Source organism: Apodemus sylvaticus, chromosome 11, assembly GCF_947179515.1.
Source record: "Apodemus sylvaticus chromosome 11, mApoSyl1.1, whole genome shotgun sequence".
Taxonomy (NCBI): domain Eukaryota; kingdom Metazoa; phylum Chordata; class Mammalia; order Rodentia; family Muridae; genus Apodemus; species Apodemus sylvaticus.
Window position 1 is genome coordinate 77,353,871 of NC_067482.1, and position 23,235 is coordinate 77,377,105.

The window sequence follows — 23,235 nt, forward strand, 5'->3', positions numbered from 1 at the left end:
CCGCCCTTTGCGCAGGAAGTTCCGCTTCCGGGACTGAGGGCACCGTGGGATCGTGGGGGCGTATGGGAACTGTCGTATAACATCGTACGCCCACTGGGCCACTGGGCTTGTTGGCTAGTGACTGTGAGATCCACCATGGTCCAGACGATTTCACGGTAGGCCGCGAATGCGGTTAGAGAGCAGTTCGCCCAGACTTGGCTTTTCTCAGCAGTTATAAGTGGAACGAACTGTAGTGTCTCCTCCGAACTGTTTGTAAGGAAGAAGTTGAACCCATACGGGGTTGTCTGGGCGGCTCACAACTGGTGGGTCAGCGTAGGATTCTGAGAATTACCCACTCAGAATGCCGGGGGCGTCCTCACGAGACTCTGTCTCCCAGGGCGCCCTTCGAGTCACCTGATAAGGAAAGTCTCCCACAATGCCCCGCGGGCAGTCTGAGGAGGGACTCCATTTCCTAGAATGCTTTGCGGGTGCCTTGACAGCCGTCGCAGATTCCCAGAATGCCCCACGAGTAGCCTGATTAGGACTCTGTTTCCCAGAGTGCCTCGCGGGCGGTCTGGCGGTGCCTGTGGCAACAAACCAACTGTCCAGAACTGGACGCTCCTGCCTCTGCTCGGCCCGGTGAGCGGCGACAGGATGGACAGCCCTGAGGTCACCTTCACGTTAGCCTACCTGGTCTTCGCAGTGTGCTTCGTGTTCACGCCCAACGAGTTCTACTCGGCCGGCCTCACAGTGCAGAATCTGTTGTCGGGTTGGCTGGGCAGCGAGGACGCCGCCTTCGTGCCTTACCACCTTCGTCGCACTTCCGCCACACTACTGTGTCACTCACTGCTGCCGTTAGGTGAGCCTCCGGGGGTTGGCGCTTAACCGGGCGCTTGGAGACTCCCAAGGGTGAGGATGCTCCCCGCCAGAACCGGAGCAGAAGCCGGTCAAGAGCAGGTGCAAGCAAGCGGGATCTCTGCAGCCCTGGCTGTGAGCTGAGCGTAGGGCACCGTACGCTCTTCCCAGTTGGGAGGAGGCGGCCCCAGGCGCTGTCCTGCGCGTGGTGCTCGAGTGAGGCTAAGCTCCAGTCTTTGACATCACTGCGGCTGGAGTGCAGAATCAGTCAACCTGTTTGCCGTGTTGGGCGGTTTCTAGGAAAGGGCTCCTGTTGATTCATTACAACAGGGGTCAGAGGGCTCCGAGGGGAAGGTGGGTGTAAGGAGAGCAGGCTGAGATGAAGATGTTCAAGGTTGGGTATGTTAATGCAGAGTCTACTTTGCGGGCTAGGTCTATGGCCCTGTCCAAGGCAATGGTATGTGGTGCCCCAAGTGCTAGTGGGACCTCTGAGAGGCCCATCTACTGGCTGTTTGGAGGAAAGATTGGGGGAACTGCTGGGATATAAGTGATTGACATCTGAGATCCAGATGAAGGACACCTTTGGAGAATACAGGGACAGGGAAAGATAGGTCTGGGAGAACACATGTCTGACGGCCTGTCATACATGTAGCTCTGGGCACAGGAATGATTGGTGTGAGGATGCATTAGCCTAGGCTCCAGGGAGATGGAGGCAGGTGTGGTAATGGAATCACTCAGATCTGTTTTGAGGAGGGTGGAGGAGACGCCATTGGAGAACTGGAGATGGAGCTGGCATGACCATGTAGTTGGTTTGCCAACCTAGTTAGTACCCTGCAAGGCAGATAAAGAAAGTGGGGCTCTGAGGTAGGACTCCTGACCAAGAGCTGTCCAGTGGGCACTCCCATGCCTGAACAAGGAACCCAGAGTTAAGCAGAAGTCACTCAGGGAGGTTATATTGAGAGCAGACAGACGGTGGAGTGTCTTCTGTTGCTACATAACCATAACAAGTTATTTTAACATGTAGTGAGTTGGCTATAAGTAAACATTTACTATTGTTTTGTGCAGATTGGAGCCTGTTCAAACAGTACCTTATTGTCTACAGATCATTTACGTCTTCAAGCTGTTCCCTATTGAGTTAACAGGGCCCTAAAACTAGTTTCTTTGTTCTAGCAACATGCCCTATCATTGGGTACTTGCTTACTTTCTTGTACAGTGTCCCAGCTCTGAGATGGGCTACGTTGGATCCGCCTCCTTAGAGGAGGCAAAATTGAGATACACAGCCCAAAGAACTGTCTCAAGTAACCCAGTGGTCAGTTTATGCAGCATCATTGTTTCTTTGTGTTTTTTGTTTGTTTTTCTTTGTGTAACCATTGCTGTCCCAGAACTAGCTTAGTACATGAGGCTGGCCTCAGATCCACCTGCCTCTGCCTCCTGAGTGCTGGGATTAAAAACATGAGTCACCACGAACTGGCAACTTTGATTTTTTTTTTTTTCTTCTTGGCTATGTCTGTGAGGTTATAGTAGTAAGTTGAAAACATTTTCCTCTAATATGTGGTTCCATTGCTCTGGCTAAGGGCTGAGGCAGGCCTGCTGTGGAGGTGCAGGAGTAAAAGCAATGTGTCCTGGGAGCTAGTCATGCCCTAGGTGACCAAGACAAGGCTTAGGGCTGACAATAATAAGGAAATAGCTCTTCCCTTCCCCCAGCACAGGGACAGCAGTGTGGTCTTCAGATGGGTTACCGTGGGAGGAAGCTAGCCCCCAGCAGCCAGGCCTGCCCTGAGATGTCTTTTCTTCTGCAGGCTACTACATGGGCATGTGCTTTGCAGCCTCAGAAAAGCAGCTCTTCTCCCCTGCTCAGGCCCCAGAAGCCTGGCAGCTCTTCCTTCTCCTGGCTGTGACCCTTCCCCTTGTCTCCTGTTCCCTGATCTACTATTGGTCCTGGGATAGGTGGACCCGACACCCACTGGCCCAAACACTGGCCCTCTATGCCCTTCCACAGTCTGGATGGCAGGCGGTTGCCTCTTCTATCAACACAGAGTTCCGACGGATTGACAAGTTTGCTACGGGGGCACCTGGTGCCAGAGTGATTGTGACAGACACATGGGTAATGAAGGTGACCACATACCGTGTGCATGTGGCTCAGCAACAGGATGTTCACTTGACTGTGACAGAGTCTCGGCAGCACGATCTCTCACCAGACTCAAACCTGCCTGTGCAGCTTCTTACCATCCGTGTGGCAAGCACCAGCCCTGGTACGCAGCCCTTTGATATCCGGTAAGTTCGTGGTGGTTATGGATAGTGCACTTCAGGAGGGGTTAAGGGTGGAGGAGGACTGAGGCTCTCCTGGGGCCTATATGACATTGGTCAGTTGACCCCTTTGGTGTCATCCTCCTTCAAGGTTCCTCTTGCCTTCTGTTTTCATTTTGTTGCTCCTTCTGCCCTATCATTGAACTGTCCCTATACCTTCTTGGGATGGCCTAGGAACGTAGCTAGGTGACTCTTTAGCCCCAGACTCTTCCTATCCTCTCTGCTGGGGTGAGTGACCAGTGAGCCTGTGGACTTTGCCTTCATGGCCATCTTTAGTGGCTTCTTCACCGAGGTGGCTTGTTTTTCCTGGCCCTGCCTGCTTTTGGTTCTGAATGCTTTAGGTTGTGAACCCAAGGACAGATTGTCTCAACTCATCAAGCTATACTTCCTGCAGGCTGAACTCATCGGAATATGGTGAACTATGTGAGAAGCTCCATGCTCCAATCCGAAGTGCAGCCAATGTGGTCATCCGCCAGAGTCTTGGTGACCTCTTCCTGGAAACATTTGCTTCCCTTGTGGAGGTCAACCCAGCCTATTCAGTACCCAGCAACCAGGTGGGGGCTGGTCCAAGTGGGATAGTAGGTGGGCTCCTCCCAGGACCATCTTGTAGGCCTTTCTGTAACCCCTTTGTCAACTACCTCTCTGTAGGAGCTCGAGGCTTGTATAGGCTGCATGCAAACACGTGCCAGTGTGAAGCTGGTGAAGACCTGCCAGGAGCCGACGGTGGGCGAGTGCCAGCAGTGTTACTGCCGACCCATGTGGTGTCTCACCTGCATGGGCAAGTGGTTTGCCAGCCGCCAGGATCCCCAGCGCCCTGACACCTGGCTAGCTAGCCGTGTGCCCTGCCCCACTTGCCGTGCCCGCTTCTGCATCCTGGATGTGTGTTGTGTACGCTGAGTGTCACAGTGTGCTCTGTGTCTCCACTAGCCACTCATGGGAGGAGGCTAAAGGTCCTTGATTTTGGCAAAAGGTTCTAGTTAAAGCACACACTTAATCTATAGCCACTCTCTACCTTGAGTCTATGGTCAGGTAGAGTTTTAGAAGAAATTCTTATGGAATGCCCTATCCCTGGACCTTCTGCATCTTCTCTTCCTGGTTACCTCCAGGTGGGGCTGATGTGCCACATAAGATACTCCAAAGCCCCAAGACAATGGAATTTGGCCCAAGAGCCTTTGTTTGGCCTATTTGCCTTAATTCTATTACAGAACATACCTTTACCTCAGTTACAAACCAGACCTACGTCTGTCCCAGGCCCTATGGTGTTGGGTAGATACTGACAGCTGAGAGGGTCATCAGTGTGCCATTCAGTGTGTAGTCCTCTTCTAGGGTATCCTGGTGGTCATAATTAGCCAAGGGACCACTTCTCGATGGGAAGGCATGGGCAGCAACTTAGGACCAGGACAGAGTGCTCTCCCAGGTTACTCCCGAGGGTTGCATATGCTTTAGAGGGTCCACAATGTTTTCGGTCTTGCTTTTCTAGTCCAGGGGTGGCCAAGATGTCACACTCCTAACCCTAGGGAAGGGTTTTAGGGAGTCAAGGACCAGAGAGCCACAACACTATCCAGAAATAAACCCACCAGGAATACAGTATAGGGTTAGCCAATGCCCCTGTGGGGTACTTGGATCAGGAGAGGATACCTCAGTGATTAAGGTTCTGATGGATGTACTTATACATAGAAGTACTCACTCATTTATGGTACTGACGGGTGGGGAAGAGACTGCTCTTTACCCTCCATCTCTGACACAAGTGTAGCTGCTGGAGGGGGGACCTCTCCTTCAACTTGTGGTCTTGAAGCACCTGTGTTTAGTTGTTGAAAGCAGTAGTGACAGTCCAAGCTAGCCCCTTATCCAGCCAACACTACACCTAACCCCAGGGATTTGCTCCCAGAGCAAACTCAGTTCTGCCTGTCCCTAAAGTGTGACCAGGAGTCAACCAGTTTTGAGGGCTGTCTGCCTATCAGAGGCTAAGTGGTTTGAAGTTATTTTATTTTTTAACCACAGAAGAGTTAATTTTATACAGATAAATGTAAATGTAGCTAAATGCCACAGTATTTAATAAAGTGTTGCTTTTCAAGTGATGTACATCATTTTGTTTAACCTGGTATTAAAACTAAACTTTTGCAATATTTTACATAGAGACTGTAGGATGTTGGGAAAGTCAGATGAATATAGTCACAGATCAGAAAGCTACATTAGAAATCAATGTCGGTGCATAGTGTCTTCAGAAGGTCAAGCCCTTAGATGGCTCCACATAGTGACCACCACCCCACCCTCTCTTCAGCTGCTCTGGGCCAGTTGTACTCTTAAGGAGGGAGAGTCATGATTGCCCACATCTTTTACGACTAGGACAGGTGGGATCTGCAGGGGCCCGGTCTTAGTGCTGGTGACTCAAGCACCAGAGACAGGGCAGACAGTCTTGCAGGGAAAAAGAGGCCACTAAGTTTGTTGCCTACTAATGGGTGGCTTGCACGGTTTTAAAATTAGGTTTAAACTAGGGGCGGGCGCTCCCAGAACCTTGCGGCGGTGAGTAGCAGGGGCCAGTGCAGATCTTGGACTGTATCTCGGTGTTCCCGCCCTCGCCGTGGCCACGCCTCCTTACTTTGAGTGGGCAGTGGCGAGCACTGCCCAAGGTCCCGCCAATACCCCTCGGGCCCGCGAAGGGGCAACCAATCAGAGGCCCAGTAGCTACAGCGCCAGCCTCCTGGGGGTTTTGAGGGGGAGGTCGCCAGTTCCTTTTCACCTTAGCCGGGCTATCCCATTTTTCCCGCCCTCGGGATGGCCCCACTAGGCTTTAGAGTTTCGCGATTGTCCGCAGTTCTGAGGCTGAGGTCGGAGCCGGTCCGTCAGGCGGGCGCGCAGAGCTGAGACGGCTCCCCTACAGGTGCGCGTCCGGTGGTTTCCCCCGACGCTGCGCGCGCGCGGGAGTTATTGAGGGGCGGGGCCGCTGCGCACTTAAGGGCGGTTGGGCCGGGCAAGCTCAGACCTCGTCTGCGCTGTCGCCGAGTGAGGTTCTTGCCGCTGAGCTGCCCTTCAGCCCTCTGCCGCCATGGCCAGCAGACCTAGAAGCCCACCCCGCTACGGGAGTCGCCGCGACGGCGGTACGAGGTAAGCGGGTCGGGCGGTCTCCAGGTCTTCGGTTTCTAGCCGTCTGTGAGGGTCGGGTTCCCTGAACCATCGGTGCTTTGGGGGCCCCGCCCACTGACCGCAGTCTGCGTCCGCAGCCCGCGGTCCCCGGCGAGATGGAGTCTGGGACGGAAGCGCAGAGCGGACGGAAGGGACCGGAAGCCCGAGGACTCCGAGGAAGGCGAGCTCCAGACTGCGGACCACCGACCTGAAAGGTGGGCCCTGGCTCATTGGAAACGGGTTGGTCACTCGGTGGGTCTGGGGGCGGGCCAAGGGGACCCCCATCCCGTGGCACTCGTCTTTTCGAAGCTGCTGGAATAGATTAGGGTACTCTGGAGGTTCTCTTCAGTCTTGCTCATATTAGAAGCATCTTAACTGATAGGTGGCAGCAAAACTGGTTTTATCCGGAGTGGGTCAGCCTTTGTATTTTCACGCATAATGTCAATAATGTCAAGGACTATTACTTTGAACATCTTGTTAAAAATGTTTCGACTTCCCAAACCACCTCCGCTTCCCGAGAGGGAGAGAGGGAGAGAGAGGAGACAGAGACAGTGAGAGTGTGTGTGTGTGTGTTGGGGTGAGAAATTAGGTTTTATTACCTGAGTGAAAACCAAAATTGAATCCCTAAGTTATTGATACTTCATGTTGTGTCTGGGTCTTTTCCATATCCTAAGCTTTTGCCACAGAGTTTAGGTTTTGGTTTTTTTTGTTTTTTTTCTTTTTTTCCTGAGGTATTGTGCTGAAGTCAGTGAGGTCCCTTGGTAGCCTGATGGAGGTGGGCCAGCAAGTGAAATAGTAATTCAGAGATGAGTGTCTTAAAGAGTAAACTGGAGATGTGGACTTCTCAGGGAAGTGCTCTCTGGGGACCTTTATGTAGTGATCGATGAAGAGGAAAGTGATCTCAGAAATGTTGACCATACCTTTATTATGGGGTATGTGGTTTGCTGGGTGGCTGACTAGAAGGGAGGATAAGATAAGAACAGGACTGCTGAAGACAGGCAGTGTTGATTGAGGATAGAAAAGTCAGATTCAAAGCCTTGACTGTTGATGACAGTCATTCCCTATGGTAGCAGCAGCAGAGGATGTGCAGATCTATTTTGGGAGGGAATCTTGTTAACCTTGGGGAAACTTTCAGGTGAAAATATGAAATTACCAGCATATATTTGAAGATATTAGATTAGTTGTGGGGATATAGGGGAGACCAGAGGCCAGCCCTAAGGTAAGTAAAGGGAAGGTGAGAGTATTTGTATCAGTAATCTCAGTTGTGATCAGGAGTTAGAGGCAGGAGAATCAGAAGTTCAGGTTCTTTATTTACTACATAGTAAGTTTGAGACTAGACTATCTTGTCTCAATGAAAGCAAAACCAACCAAATAAAAACCTTATTGAACCCTGTCATGTTCTCAATTATCTGGAAGGAAATAAATGTTAGGGTTTTTTTGTTTGTTTGTTTTGTTTTTTAAAGACAAGTTTTCTCTGTGTGACCTAGGTAGACAAGGCTGGCCTTAAACTCGAGTTCATCTCTGCCTCCCAAGTGTTGGGATTAAAATATTTTTATGTGTGCCTTTGGAAATGAGAGCATTGGAGCTCCTGAAACTAGATTTATGGGTGATTTTGAATTTCCATGTAGGCGCTATGAACTGAACCCATGTCCTCTGTAAGAACAGCAATCATTCTTAATTGCTGAGACATCTCTCCAGTCCCAAATGTCAGATTCTTAAATTCTGTAGTCTTTGTATCTAGATTCCCCCTAGTTTGTAGGTTGCCACATAGCCACTTCATCATGCCAGTGATAGGAATACTTCAGTGCATTGGCCTTTTTTTTTTTTTTTTTTTTTTTTTTTTAAAGACTTGGGTCCTGTTTTGTAGCCCTGGTAGACCTGTAACTCATGATACAAGCCTCCAGGCTGGCCTTGAACTCAGAGATCTTTCTGCTTTGAGATCTTTCTGGTTTACAGGAATGTGGGTTATCATTACTCACCAAATTATCTTGTCCAAAGATTTCTTTGACAGGAAACTAAGCCCTTTGATTTATTTAACATAAGTATTGAGGGTATATTTTAAAGATAGACTAATTCTTTTAAGTGCAGCCAAAGTTACAAGCATCAGGCTTGGTGGGGAATGTCTTTAATTCCAGCACTTGGGAGGGAGAGTTCAAGACCAGTCTTGTCTACATAGTAAGATTTTATCTCAAAAACAAAAGTGAGAACTTTAGATTCACAAGAGTCATAGTCTCATACATTTGACACTGATGGAGATGCCTCTTATATAGTGAGTCTTATGCATCTAAAAGATAAGCCTCATCTGTTTTATTGGACTCTCACTGTAGGTTGGTCACAGTGCGTAGCACTATTCGCTTTTGTTATTTGGAGTCTTCATTAAAAATCCTATAATTTGTTCTGCAGTTAAATGAGCCGACATAGTGGCTAACACCTATTTTCCTAGCACTTAGGAGGTAGCTGAGACATAAGAGTTTTCAAGATTATATGGTAAGACTTGTCTCAGAACATAAAGCCCAAGTTCCATAGTAGGTCCTCTTCATGGTACTGACACATCTAGCACTGATTTATCGTGGGCAGGTAGACTTTCTAGGGAAGTCCAGATAGGCTTTGAGATTATTGAAACACACCCATTCTGCCAAAGTTATTGCATAGTCTTTCCTCAAAACAAAAATCAAACAAACAAACAAACAAACCGGAGACAGAGTACTTACGATTTAAATGCATTTTTATTTTATTGTAGCTTTACAACTCCTGAAGGCCATAAGCCCCATTCTAGATGTTCTGACTGGGCAAGTGCAGTTGAAGAAGATGAAATGAGGACCAGAGTTAACAAAGAGATTGCAAGGTACACACTTTGTTGTGGTTGGACTTAACTACTTTGTGGGTTCTCCTTCCCCCATTTCACCCTGTCACTAGATAGGAGAGAAAGATAAAGGGGAAAGAGGGAGGGTCCTCTTTGAATCTGATTTCTTTCTTTGCCCACACTACTAACAACCTCAACTAACCCTCCTGAATGACCAACAACCACCCACCCTGCCTCATGGCACTCCTGGCATTTATATGCCCTCTGAAAAATTTCCAGAGTTCCAAACATCAGTCATAGAACTATTTGCAACTGTCAAAACCATGCCTCTGTTAGAGCATGAGGCAAATCAGTGCTGCTGCAAAGTGACCCCATATCTCCATACCTGCTATTAAGATGAAAACAATCTTAATATTTTTGTGCGTTTTGTTTGTTTTGCTTTGTTTTTGTTTTTTCCAGAGTTTCTGTGTAGTCCTGACTGTTCAGGTACTCATCTGTAGACCAGGCTGGCCTCAACTCAGCTGCCTGCCTCTGCCTCCCAAGAGGTGGAGTTAAAGATGTGCGCCACCACTTCCTGGCTTATTTCTGTGTGTTTTAAAGTAACCAAAATTCCTTTCTGGGAGGAGGCGATCCAGGAAAGGGGAAATCATTTGAAATGTAAATAAACATATCAAATTTTTTAAAAACCCAAAATTCCAGAATTATTATTATTATTATTATTATTTTTTTTTTTTTTTGGTTTTTTTCGAGACAGGGTTTCAATTACTAACCATATTCATAGGATATCTTAGAATAATGGTTCTCAGAAATCTGTTCCTTAGAGATTGGTATTCTTGTTCATTGGTAATGAGTTTGCCTAGCATGATTAATTCTCTAGTTTATTGATCCCTCCACAACACAGAAAGGGAAACATCTAGTCTTTAGGGCAGCATCAGCATCCCTTGGAAACTTGTTAGAAATATACATTTTTGCAGGCTCCTTGAGCTGCTGGGTAGGGTCAGGTAATTTTGTAAAAAAACAAAGCAAAAAACCCTAGTTTGAGAACCCCGTCTTAGCGGTTATAGGACTGTGGGTGGTGGGGCTTTCTCATTTCATGTTAATGTTTGTATGTACACATGTGCAGCTGTACACTGAGAGCAGATGTTGTTATCAGGTGTCTCCCTCAAATTGCTTTTACTGAACTCAGACCTTGGTAATTTGGATATTCTACCTAGTCAGCATAGCCTGGGGAGAACATATATCTGCCTCTCAGGCACTAAAATTAAGAGTGGACTACATCCACCCAGGGTTTTGTTTTGTTTTTTAAGTAGGTGGTACAGATTCAAATTTTGGTTCTCATATTTGTATGAAAAAAACTATCCATGAATTTATCTCCCCAAATTCTTGAAGCTTTTTATTTTTTATGGCAATGCTGAAGGTTGAATCCAGGGTTATGCTAGGGTATGCTTGGATATGCTCTCTAATAATAGTACTTTTTACGCAGTTGGCATAAAGAAACCAGACCACACTGTCACCCACAGTAGCCTAAGGAGTTGCTTTATCTTTTAGGGACCACCACTCAGGTAAAGCTAGATCCTTGCCTCTGCCAGAGAAAAGAATTTTAAATTAAGTCAGGCCAGTGTGAATCAAAGTTGAAGATTATTAAAAGACATTTCTAACCTAGATCTTAAGCACAGGACTACTAGAAAGAGATGCTGGAAAAGAAAGCAAAAAAACTCCAGAGTTTGGATATGGGCTTTCTAGAGTAGTCATTTGTTGTCTTTATGGTAGTCAAATACAGTATTTTGGTGCCCTGGAATGATTTTTCAAAGGATTGAAAAGATCATAGTGTAGTTTTTGAGGTATGCCTGACAGAATTTCAATTAATAGTTTAAAACTAAATCGGGATAGGGAGATATTTCAGTGGATCGAGTGCTTGCCTCACAAGAATGATGCCTGAGGTTAGGATCTCTAGCGCCTTCATAAAAGCCGGGTGGACATGGCGGCTTGCCTGTTATACCAGAACACTTGGGAAGCAGAAATGGAATTTCCAGTAGCAAGCTGGCTAGACTAACCAAACCAAGGCCAGCAAATGGCTCTAATGACCAGAGTTCAGTTCCTGGTAGCCAGCTCCTACAAATTGTCCTCATGAGAGTACACAAGGCCCACACACAAACACAAATAAAAATGAAATAGACTAGCTGAGCTGTAAATTCTGGGTTCATGCAGAGACTTTTTGCCTCAGGAAAATAGAAAGTGCCTTTGAAAGACAGCTGATAGACTCTGGCTTAGTCTTGCTTATGAGATCCCCAGAAAATAGCTGGGTATTGTTGCGCACACATTTAATCTCTTCATTGGGAAAGCAGGTGGATCTTGAGTTCAAGACCTGCTTGGTCTACATAGTAAGTTACAGGGTTATATCTAGAAGTTCTGTCCCACAAAAGAGAAAAAGATCTCAGGAAAATCTTGAAGAACCTACTGAAGGTTGTAGTAGCTCATAGCCTTAATCCTAATTTATTTCGTGGTGGGTGTTTTCTCCGGACAAGGGACACGGTTTAACCTTGAATTCCTGATCTTTCTGCATCTACTTCCTGAGTGATAAGATTAGAGTCCCGTCACCATGCCCTGTTTATATGTGGAGCTAGGGAATCACATTCAAGGCTAGCAAGTACTTTTTTTTTTTTTTTTGGTTTGTTGATGGTTTTTTTGTGTAGTCCTGGCTGTCCTGGAACTCACTCTGTAGACCAGGCTGGCCTCGAACTCAGAAATATTGGGAGTTTTGTTTTGTTTTTTGTTTTTGTTTTGTTTTGTTTTTTAAGCCAGGATTAAAACTTACTTGGGACATAAGTTGCGAACAAATAGACTTAAGGAAATGATGCTGGCCTGGTTCAGTGGGTGAAATTTGTTTCTAAACCCAATGATCCGAGTTTGACCCCCAGAACTCATCTGAAAGGGGAGGGCTGGTTCTCACAGTTGTCCTCTGACCTCTGCACATGCATGGCATGGATGGACACAGTTTGTAGCACCCGCATGGTGGCTCACAGCTGTTGGTAACTCAAATCTCTTGTGTATGAGCCAATGTGCATTTTTTGTGTGCCCCACATGCCTGGTATCCATAGAAGCCAAAGGAGGACATCAGATCTCCTTTTGCTGGAGTTAGCCACCTTGTGAATGCTGGGAATGGAACCTGGGTCCTCTGGGAGAGACGCCAAGGGATCTTAACTGCAACCCATACCTTGTCTCCAGTCCAAAAATGTTTCTTTTGTTGTTGTTTTTTGGGACAGGGTTTCTCTATATAGCCCTGGCTGTCCTGGAGCTCACGCTGTAGACCAGGCTGGCCTCAAACTCCCAGGTGCTAGGAGTTTTAAAGGCATGCACCACCACTGCCCGGCCCAAAGATGTTTCTAAAGAAAACATAGTACATTAAATGTAGTACATTTCCTGTTTGAAACCACAACCCTAAAGTTTTTTAGTAAGGATCTAATATAATGAGCCCAGGCTTTCAAACATTTTCTCATTGCCAAATCCTGCTGTTCAGAGAAAAATCTTCATTTTTGTTTTTGAAACACTATTCTGTTTGTTTAATGTGTTATACCTTTAAAAACAAGCAGTATTTTCTTCTGTTCTCAGGTACAAAAGAAAACTACTCATAAATGACTTTGGAAGAGAGAGAAAATCATCATCAGGAAGGTATATGCTGAAACATTTCTAATTTGGTAATGAAAAATTTGAGGGGATTATCACCCCAGCATTTATTGGTACTTTGTTCATTATTTTGTATTGGAAATTCCTATAGCACAGAATCCGGATTTTGTTGTTTGTTTAAAGACCATTTCTCTCTGTAGCCTTGGCTGTTCTTGAACTCAGGTCTACCTGCCTCTGCCTTTTGAATGCTATGATTAGAGGTGTGTGCCACCACCTCCTGGCCCTGATTCTGGATTTTGGTAGGATTCCTGTCGTTTAAAATGGAGAGGGGGAACTGTTGTGGTTTTTTTTCTTGGCACCTAGTAATCTTTTTTTTGGTTTTTTTTTGTTGTTGTTGTTGTTGTTTTCAAGACAGGGTTTCTCTGTGTAGCCCTGACTGTCCTGGAACTCATTTTGTATACAAGACTGGCCTCGAACTCAGAAGTCCACCTGCCTCTGCCTCCCAAAATGTTGGGATTACAGGTGTGCGCCGCCACCACCCCCCCGTTGGCACCTAGTAATGTTAAAAGTTTATTTAATCTTCATTCTTTTCAGTTCTGATTCAAAGGAGTCTATGTCTTCAGTGCCTGCTGATGTGGAGACGGATGAAAGTGTCTTGATGAGAAGGCAGAAGCAGATCAACTATGGGAAGAACACTATTGCCTACGATCGATACATTAAAGAGGTCCCAAGGTAGTATCACATAGGAGGCCTGTCCCAATCCTGTCCCCCAACATTGTGTTAAGGAGCTGCTTATATTAGATACACATGCTAGGAAGTATTTATTAGTAACTCATAAGAATTTACGTACCAACCAAGAATGGATTGGCATCTGAACAACTGTGGACACGAAGATTAACAAGTAATTGTTTTTATAACTTTGAATATTAGATAGCATTTCATCCTTAGGACAAGTATGTAGTTATTAAAATACACAATAGGAAAATAAAAGTCAAGTTAAAGAATCAAGTATCTAATTGGAGAGCTGGGCATGATGGTGTTTTAATGATTATGTGTATGAAGCCTGGCCATGGTGGCACGTGCCTTTAATTGTAGTACTCAGGAGGCAGAGGCAGGCATATCTTTGTGAGTTCAAACCCAGCCTGATCTACAGAGTTCCAGGACAGCTAAGGTTTCACAGAGAAAACCCTGTCTGGAAAAAACAAAAAGATTATGTAAGCATGTTTTTGTTTTTTCTCTCTCTGCATGAATGTACCATGTGTGTGACTGGTACCTCTGGAAGCCAGATGAGGGAGTTAGATACCCTGGAACTATAGTTACAGATGGTTTTGAGCCTCTATGTGGATACTGAGAGAAGAAAATCACCATTACCTTGTTTATTATAGACAGCACATTCTGCTTTTATTTTCTCTCTCCTCTCTCCCTTACCCCCATCTCCTCCTACCTTTTTTCTTTCTCTCTTTTCAAAGACAGAGGTGCAGACTTGGCTGTCCTAGAACTCACTTTGTAGACAAAGCTGGCCTCAGAATTCAAGAGATCTACCTTCCTCTGCCTCCAGAATGCTGGGGTTAAAGGCATGCGCCAGCTTTATTATGCTCTTGAACAGACATTTGTGGGTTTTTTTGGGGGGGGGGGTTAGTATAAAATAATTTATTTAGGGCATAGGAGGGGAGTTAAGGGGGTAGTAGAGTCAGAGAAAGGCAGAGAGGGACAGAGTGGAGAAGCAGAGGCTGGCCATGACCACATTGGGGGGGGGGGGAGGTAGAAGGGAAGAGAGCCCAAGATGGGGCAAGAGAGAGGCTAAGAGAGTGAGAGAATAAAAGCCATTTGTGTCATTAATTCAGAATTGGGATTAAAACATTTTCTAGAATGTGGGTTTTAAAGGAAGAATAAGATTTTAAGAAAGGCTCTTGCTGGGTACCCTTATTTACCATTCTCCTGCCTCAGCCTCCCAAGTGCTAGGAGTACAGGTCGTGCCGGGTTGAGATAATGCTTTTAATAGATTTCTTTGTTCACCTTTTGGTGTGTGGTGGTACATGTTTTTCATCTCAGCACTCAGGAGACAGAAATGGGAGGATTTCTGAGCTTGAGACCAGCCAGATCTACATAGCAATATGAAAAACTGATAATAAAAAGAGAATATGTGTTATTCGTTAAATGTTCTGAAGTAATCTTATGTCCTGCAGACACCTGCGACAACCCGGAATCCATCCCAGGACCCCCAACAAATTTAAGAAGTATAGCCGGAGGTCATGGGACCAACAGATTAAACTCTGGAAGGTGGCTTTGCATTTTTGGGATCCTCCTGCTGAAGAAGGATGTGATTTGCAAGAAATGTATGTCTTTGTTGCTTTCTTTATCTCTTGTCACAGCAACAGATTATCTTGGACATTGTTGAGAACAGACACTAGCCTTCAGGCCTGATTTATTGCACAGAGTTGTGGATGCCAAGGAGGAATTTACCTTCTGTTCCAGATTTAGTCTTTGAGAGTTAGAAAACAGCTCAGTCTAGGACAGTTGGCTGTGTGTGCACTTCAGAGGACAATTTGGGTGTCAGTCCTTACTTTATACTTGAGGCGGATTCTCAGGTTGTGTTTGTTACTGTGTTGGCCAGGGTTCTTGTGAATTTTCTTTGACATATATTCTGGGATACCAAAATTAGGGCCTTTTGCCTATTTTCCACTGGCAGTCTCCCCAGCCCTATCTGAGTGATTTTGGTTTAGGTTTTGGAGATAGGGTTTCTCTATTGTCCTGGCATCCCTGGAGCTGGTGGTGGGTCTTGAATGCGACAGGAGTCCTGCACTCATGAATACTTGGATTAAAGGTCTACATTACTATCTCCTGTCCTCTGTTTTATTCTTGTTTATGCATTTTTTGTGGATGGGTGCTTTACATGCATGCCTGCACAACAGAACACATTGGATCCCATTATAGATGACTATAACCCACCATTCAGTTTCTGGGACTTGAACTCAACCTCTGGAAGAACATTTAGTGCTCTTAGCCACTAAGCCATTTATTTCTTCAGGGCCTGTAGACTCCCATTTGATTCATGCTAGGCAAATGCTCTTCAGACTGGGCCACATCCCTAGCTATATTTTTGGTGTTTTGATCAGGCTCTTAACCCTGCAGCACTGACTCACCTTGAAATGACTCACCTTGAAAATCTGACTTAGAAGGTATTGAGGCCTATCATACCGTCTTACTTTTTAAGAATGTGTACAGGGCCAGGAATTAGTTCCAGGACAGCCAGACCAGTATAGAGAGAAAAAAGGGGCTGGAGATGGCTCAGTGGTTAAGAGCACTGGTTGCCCTTCTAGAGAACCCAGGTTCAATTCCTCACATGGCAGTTTACACCTTACGCCAGTTCTGGAGGGACTGTCACTCTCACACAGACATGCAGCAAAACACCACTGCACATGAAATAAAAACAACCCAAACAAGGATATTTCCGGGTGTATGTAAATAACAGCACAGATTGTCAGGCTAGTCCTTTGAGCTGGGTGGCCTTTCACTTGGAGTTGCCGTCAGCTTTGTGTTAGGTTGATTGGTCAGATATTAAACTTGGCAAATGTGAAATGTTCCTTAGGAAACACTGCTGTGGGTGGTGTTTGGCTTTAGCAAGCAAACTTTCTGACAGGAGCTGGTGACTGACAAGCTTGTGTTTCATTCCTCAGACAACCTGTAGATCTTGGGGAAATGGAGACAGAGTTCACAGAAAGCAGCTCTGAGTCTCAGACAAGTTCACAGGATAACTTTGTAAGTACTTTGGGTCTGTCAACATGGGCTATTTTAGTTTGAGAGTACATAGGACTTTACAAAACTGAGGTTAGAATTGGAGTTTGATTATAATGTGTCTGAAAAAAGGACTTTTTTCCCATCAAATACTAAATTGATCATAAATTCTGAGTAGGGGACCTCAATTTGGGCTTTTGGATCATTCTTCAGTGGTGAACTCCTAGTGTAGGGATCACCTGAATGCTTAAGGGAATTGATTATGTTTGTTTTGTTTATTTGTTTGTTTCAAGATAGAGTTTCTAATAGCAATCCCTATCCTGGAACTCACCCTGTAGACCAGTTAACTTCAAACTCAGATCTGTCTGCCTCTGCCTCCCAAGTGCTGGGATTAAAGAAAATGTACTACCACTGCCCAGCTTGAATAATTGGTTTTTATTTGTGTTGTTTTTACTTAAGTTAAAGCTAGGTGTGGTGGTTCATGCTTATAACCTCAGCACTCAGTCAAGTGGTGGCAGGAAGATCAGAGATGGACTCATCCTCATTAAACTGAGCTATACAGAATAGTCTTTTCACTGCTTCAGTAGTTAATGACCTGGTACATTTGTTCACTTCTGTCCACATTTATATAATTTACCTAAAGAGATACCTTTTATATTATGTAATGCCTACGTTCTGAAGTGGCAAAACACAAAAGACTTCAAATAAAAGCTGTTTCTTAATGGCGTATTTGATTATGGCAATGAACAAAGGTGCATTTCCTTATTCTGGTTCCCATCTGGGTCACTCCAGGTGTACTCAGGTTTATTGATCTTTTTCATAGCATACAATGGTTGTGACAAGCTAGAAGTAACAGGAATGTACATTATAGAAATGTCAAGATGATGTTGGTCTTCTTGGCTTTGTCTTGCTTCTGGGCAAGTTCACTTGTGCTCAGGGTAACTAAGAGGAAGCCTGTGTGATGGATTGATGCAGGTATGACTACTTCTATTTTCTAGGATGTGTATGCTGGCACACCCACCAAAGTCAGACATGTGGACTGCCAAGCAGAGGATGAGTTTGATTTGGAAGCTTGTTTAACTGAACCTTTGAAAGACTTCTCTGCCATGAGTTAACTGCCACCTGGTGGTTACTCTGTGAAATACTTGGCTCTGCCTGGCCACCTGGAATTCTGGAAGGCTTGAGTTGCTGTGCATTTGTATTTGTTTTCTCTGTTAAAAGTTTATTTTCTCATGATAAATTGTTTTTCTTGCCTTATTTTTATGTATGGTGATGTGTTACGCATGTTTTAAATTGTAAATGAAGTTAAATCCAGTGAAGACTTAACCCTATTATCTTTCTGCCCCCCCAAGTTAGAGAACAGGATACTTGTGGTTTTCCACAAGAATTTGAGACTTCAGTTGCCACTTTCCAAATGGGTTGGCAGTGGATTTTAACCATGTATTTATGGGACCAATTTAGAATCAGCTGCCTTTCAGGTAACTGATAAAGAATTCAGTCAGGCAGCTGCAATGACTTTGTAAAAACTTATTTTCTGGTCTTTTATCAATGTGAATGTAGTTTTCCCTCATACAGAGCTCTGAACAAAGATGTTAAGCTATTATATTAATGGGCTTTATGTAAGTTATATAGTTTTAATTTGGAACTTGAAATAGCATTAGTGTGAGGTAAGTATCTTATCGCGTGCTCTGAGAGTTGAGGTAGAAGAGAGGGACTTAGAAAGAACTTTGTTTTTTTAATGATCAGTTAATTTACCATGTAATATTGCTGTAAATGATAATGTGTACAGATACTCTGTTCATGTATTCAATTGTAAACTTGTCAATATTTGCATTTCTATTGCTTTTGTATGGAATGATAATTGCAAAAATAAAGGCTCTTTAACTGATTTGTAACATTGCCCTATACTGTGTGGAGGGTTAGGGCAAGCTTTTCTTTTGTACCTGAAGCACTTGTATGGTGTATGGGAATGTTATTTCCCTTTGGTGAGAAAACCATGCCCAGATCTGGTGACTAGTGGCCAAGTGCAGTCACTATTTACTTGTTAAGTTCCCATCCATCCGATCTGTAAATGGACCTTGATTATAATGCTCTGACATGGGGCCTGGTTGCATGTCAGCAAAGAGCTTCACCATTACGTGCCTAAGCACAAAGGGCACTTGTATTTATATTTTTTTATTTGCTTTTGTTCTCTCGAAACAGGGTTTCTCTGTGTAGCCCTGGCTGTCCTGGAGCTCACTCTATAGACCAAGCTGGCCTTGAACTCAGAAATCTGCCTGCCTCTGCCTTCCAAGTATGAAGATTAAAGGTGAGTGCCACCACTGCCCAGCACTGCCTTTGTATTCTTGACATCTGTCCACCTGCAGGTTCTATGTCAGCCACAGTAGTGGCCCTGAAGACTTATAGTAGGTTTGAGACCATCAGGTTGAGATAAGTGAGTAGGGTGAGGTAGGGGGGTCTAGAGATGCCTGGTAGGTGGCATTTGAGTCATGTCTTGAAAAACAGCAAGTACAAAGGGCCTGAGGTAGAGGTGTATATAAGTTGATTATATGAGCCTAAATATGGAGGCTAGGAGGACTTGAAACAGTAAAAGCTAGAGGAAAGTTGGAAAATTGTCCTTGGGCTTGGATGTTGCTGTCTGCGTGTATGCATGCCTAGCAGGCAGTACCTACTGGCTTCTGCCCTGAATACTATGGTTACTGATATGTTCGAGGAAGGCCTGCTGAATCCAGAGTGGAATCTGAGTAACTTCCTCTCCTGATAGCAAACAGTGCTAAAAATTAAGTGCATTCCAGAATACAGATTTTCTGTTAAGAATTAAGATTTAGAAAACTGAAAACTCTAAACCATAGTGCTGATGATTTTACAAATCTGTTTCCCATGGGAAGCCTCCAAAAAATATAACATTTCAAGAGCACATCCATGTATACAGGAAGGTTAAAGAAATTTTATGTTGATATTGTCAGAAATATTATAGGCTAGGGTAACAGGGATAGGCAGTGGAGGTGAATCAGCCTTTTTAAAGATAGGATCTCCCTAGATAGCTCCGGCTGTCTTGATAGTCTAGAAAGACCAGGCTGACCTCACATCATTCTACCTCCTTAAAGGGATTTACATCTGGCTCTAAAGTTTTTGATTATTATTACACAGCAAGAAAAATCAGGCTCAGTCCTGGCCTCTCAATGCTGGTACTATAGTACTATAAATCTATTTTCCATATGAATTCCTATTTTAATAACCAGTAAGCTAGGGACTGAGTTATCTTTTTAATGCATAACTATGTAAACGTGCGATTGTGTGTGCATGTGGAGGTCAGAAAAAGCTTTCAGAGGTTGCTTCTCTTTCACTCTGCATTCCTGAGATTGAACTCCGGTCATCAGGCCTGAGCAACAAGTGCCTTTACCCGCTGAGCCCTAGTTGCCTTGACTGTTCGACATAGAGACAAGAAATGTCAGAACTAAATTAAGTTGGTACCAGCATGATTAATTCTTCACAATCCCAGGCTGATTGCTATCTCCTCTCCCTCTGTGTCTCAGGGTGGATGGGTCACCTTATCAGGGTCGTCATCCCTCAGCCTCTGGCTGCTCTCTTTGTTGTGAAGCTGGTCTTGTTTCTGACTGCTGTCAGGATCCTGTCTTTTTAGCAGTTCTGCTGCTGAATTGCTAACTTGTCTCTTTGGGTGGAGGCTGTCAGCTGAGACTCTAAGGCACATAATCTACTCTGCCTGAACCTAAGGAGTTTCTGAGCTCTGAGCAGTTCTTCTGGTAAGCGCCTGGGGCCCAGGGTCCTCTCTGTCATTGGCATGAACAAATAAATGGCCATTTGTCCATTGGCATGGACTTGTCATTGGCAGGACAAATGACATCCTTTATAAGTTGGCATGTCAGCTTGTCTACTTTTGAGTCTACACTGGTGCACTCTGAATACCTCAATATATTTAAAAATGTTGAGGGTTTTTTTTTTCTTTGTTGTCATTTTAAACTTATTGCTTCATCGTGTGTACTGCAAGTATGTCTGTATATCAGATGAATACAGCATGCTCAGAGGCGAGAATAGGGCATCAGGTCCCCTGGAACTGGAGTTATAGATGGCTGTGAGATGCCTGCCATGTGAGTACTGGGAACTAAACTTGGATCCTCTGCAAGAGCAGCCACTGCTCCTAAGTGTTCAGCCACCTTTCCAGCCTCTGCTGTTTGGTTTTTAACATTCAGACATTCGGACTTTGGACATAAGCCATTTTATAGAAGCCATACTTCAGGGGCTGGAGAGATGGCTCAGTGGTTAAGAACACTGACTGCTCTTCCAGAGGTCCTGAGTTCAATTCCCAGCAACCACATGATGACTTACAGACATTTCTAATGGGATCCGATGCCCTCTTCTGGTGTGCCTGAAAAGAGCAGTGGTGTGCTCACATAAAATAAATCTTGAAGCTGGGCGGTGGTGGTGCGCGCCTGTAATCCTAGCACTCTGGGAGGCAGAGGCAGGCGGATTTCTGAGTTCGAGGCCAGCCTGGTCTACAGAGTGAGTTCCAAGACAGCCAGGGCTATACAGAGAAACCCTGTCAGAGAAACAACAACAACAAAAAATCTTGGGAAAAAAATGCCATACTTCAAAGTTCGATAAGAAAGCTGGGATGGTGGTTCGTGTCTGTAATCCCAGCACTTGGGAGGTGCAGGATCAGGAGGTCTAGGTAAATTTCAGATTCATAAGACCCTGTCTCAGTAAAACAACAAAGATGCCTTGGTATTTTTAGAAAACAAAACCCTCTAAGTAGAAGTGTGTGCAGGAAACAAAGCTTCAAATATGGGTCTTAAGGACTTATGGCTAAGGGTTCAATACAGGCTGACTGCTCTGTCATTAGTGTCTGTGGCCTTTCATACAAGGGAGCTTGCAGTGTGGTGAGATCTTTCCTCCCAGTCCTGTGTCCTTATGGCTGCAGAGCTTGTCTTCAGAACTACATTTATAAAATTGGCACAAGAACATGATCTCTCCCTCCTGGGAGGTTCCAAGGATTAAATGGGAATGCCATGGGGTAAAAGATGCCAAGGGTTGCACTGGTGCCTCTGAAACACCATGCTTCTGAACTCAGGACAGTGAATTGTGAAGCAGTGTGAGTTGCACTCTCCAGGCCTCTTTTAGTGTGCTTTGTCTTTACAGAGACCTTGGTGATGTGAGCACTCACTATCCAATCTGAGGTAATGGTGCTAACTAACCACAGAAAATAGGCTTCCACTATAGAAGTGGATGTGCATGTGCCACCCCTGTGTATCTGCAGGTTTCTAGAACTAGGATCCACAGGAGGACTCACAACCATCTTTACTCCAATTCCAGGGGATATGCTGCCCTTTCCCAATCACTGTACAAGGTGTGCATGTAGTAGTACACATGTGTACATGCAGACAAAATTATAGTTATAAAATTAAAAAGCAAAAAATGACCTAGTGAGCCTGGGAAGCAAAGGCAGCTGGATCTCTTGAGTTTGAAGCCAGTCTGGTCTACGTAGTTTCCAGCTAGCCAAGAATACACTGTGAGACTCTGTCTCAAGACAAAATAATCAAAGATCATATTTAAGGTTGTTTTTGAAGTTGGGGATAGTGTGGAGATGGATTTCTCTGTGTAGTCCTGGGTGTCCTGGAACTCTGTAGAACAAGCAGGCCTTGAACTCAAGAGAGATCTGTCTGTCTCTGCCTCTGTATGCACCATCACCCAGTCCTAGCCATATTGTTGGCATGTTATTATAATCTATGTAAAGATTATTCTTGTATTATTCAAATATTGATTTCTGTGCCCCCATATCTGGCTGCAATCTAGACATGCCATTGGACGTTCCCATCTTAATGTTGCGTAAACACTGCTCCCCACCTATCTCCTGCTGTTCATTTAAACCGCTGATCAGCCAGTGGCTGGGCAGAGGAGATAATAAACAGGGCAGGACTTCTGAGGGGAGAGGGAGAAGGAAAGAGGATTCACAACAAGGTGGGGGACCAGAGGCCACCTTGAGGACACACATGGAGCAGAGAGCCAGATCAAAACTAAAATGCAAGGAGTTCAGGGGTTCTGGTTGGGAAGTAGATAGATTGATTAGAGGATTAGAATAGATTAATATCTGCTCAGTTATTGTGCCTTAAAGCCTGTTGAATAGTCAGTTCCTATACTACTGAGTCTGTGCTACACCCTTCTCCATCCTACGGAACCCTGGGATTGCATCAGTGTTGTATTTTGTAGCTCCCTGAAGCTACTACAAACTGGGTTGCTGGAACAGAAGCTGCAGGATAGATGGGGAAGCGGCGAAAAGAACGAGGCCAGGATGATAGTTTACCGATCGAGGCCCCAACTTTAATCGAGTTCAGACCTTTTAACAGTTTGGGCAAGCCCATCCCCCCCCTTCAGCTTCTGTTCCAGCAACCCAGTTCATATGCAGGCAGCTACAAAATACACCACATCAGTAGTCTCTTTGGTCCCTGAATAGTTTAGACAACACCTGGAATGCATATCAAAGGAAGGAAGAAAGAAAGGCTAGGCATGGCCTCTTGTGGAGGTAGCTGCTTTGCCTCCAGTCCCTTTGGAGCTGCAAATAACAGGAAGCTGAGGCCGAGCCTTTTCCCCTGTGGTTTCTCCTGCAGTTGAAATGTTCTGTGAACTATCTTGACTTTAGGGCTCTATGTATCTATCCCCTGGACGTGCCTTTATAACCTTTGACCTATCTCCTGGATTTTTTTTTAATTTCCAGAATTTTAATTACATGCCAAAAGGTGTTCACAGTGTCTGAATATTGTGACTGGGGCCTTATTTGGTATGTTATGTCCCTA

General features: G+C 45.0%; 2 protein-coding genes across 6 annotated transcripts; both read left to right on the forward strand.

Moving 5' to 3' along the window:
• The first annotated feature begins 25 nt into the window (after positions 1-25).
• On the forward strand, positions 26-5,225 carry Tmem129 (transmembrane protein 129, E3 ubiquitin ligase). Of its 4 annotated transcripts, none has more exons than XM_052199500.1 (4): positions 26-838; positions 2,634-3,108; positions 3,536-3,695; positions 3,790-5,225. In XM_052199500.1, the coding sequence occupies exons 1-4, from the start codon at positions 457-459 to the stop codon at positions 4,036-4,038; spliced, it is 1,266 nt and encodes a 421-aa protein (XP_052055460.1). In that variant the 5' UTR covers positions 26-456; the 3' UTR covers positions 4,039-5,225. The 4 variants fall into 4 exon arrangements, with proteins under 4 accessions (XP_052055460.1, XP_052055461.1, XP_052055463.1 ...); XM_052199501.1 differs by lacking the exon at positions 26-838 and adding an exon at positions 846-936; XM_052199503.1 differs by lacking the exon at positions 26-838 and adding an exon at positions 847-888.
• Positions 5,226-6,082: 857 nt separating this feature from the next.
• Slbp (stem-loop binding protein) lies at positions 6,083-18,314 on the forward strand. 2 transcript variants are annotated; one of them, XM_052199504.1, is made up of 8 exons: positions 6,087-6,246; positions 6,363-6,479; positions 9,005-9,109; positions 12,677-12,736; positions 13,286-13,423; positions 14,878-15,027; positions 16,369-16,450; positions 17,425-18,314. In XM_052199504.1, the coding sequence occupies exons 1-8, from the start codon at positions 6,188-6,190 to the stop codon at positions 17,539-17,541; spliced, it is 828 nt and encodes a 275-aa protein (XP_052055464.1). In that variant the 5' UTR covers positions 6,087-6,187; the 3' UTR covers positions 17,542-18,314. The 2 variants fall into 2 exon arrangements, with proteins under 2 accessions (XP_052055465.1, XP_052055464.1); XM_052199505.1 differs by lacking the exon at positions 9,005-9,109 and having other exon boundaries at positions 6,083-6,246.
• The last annotated feature ends 4,921 nt before the right edge of the window (positions 18,315-23,235 follow it).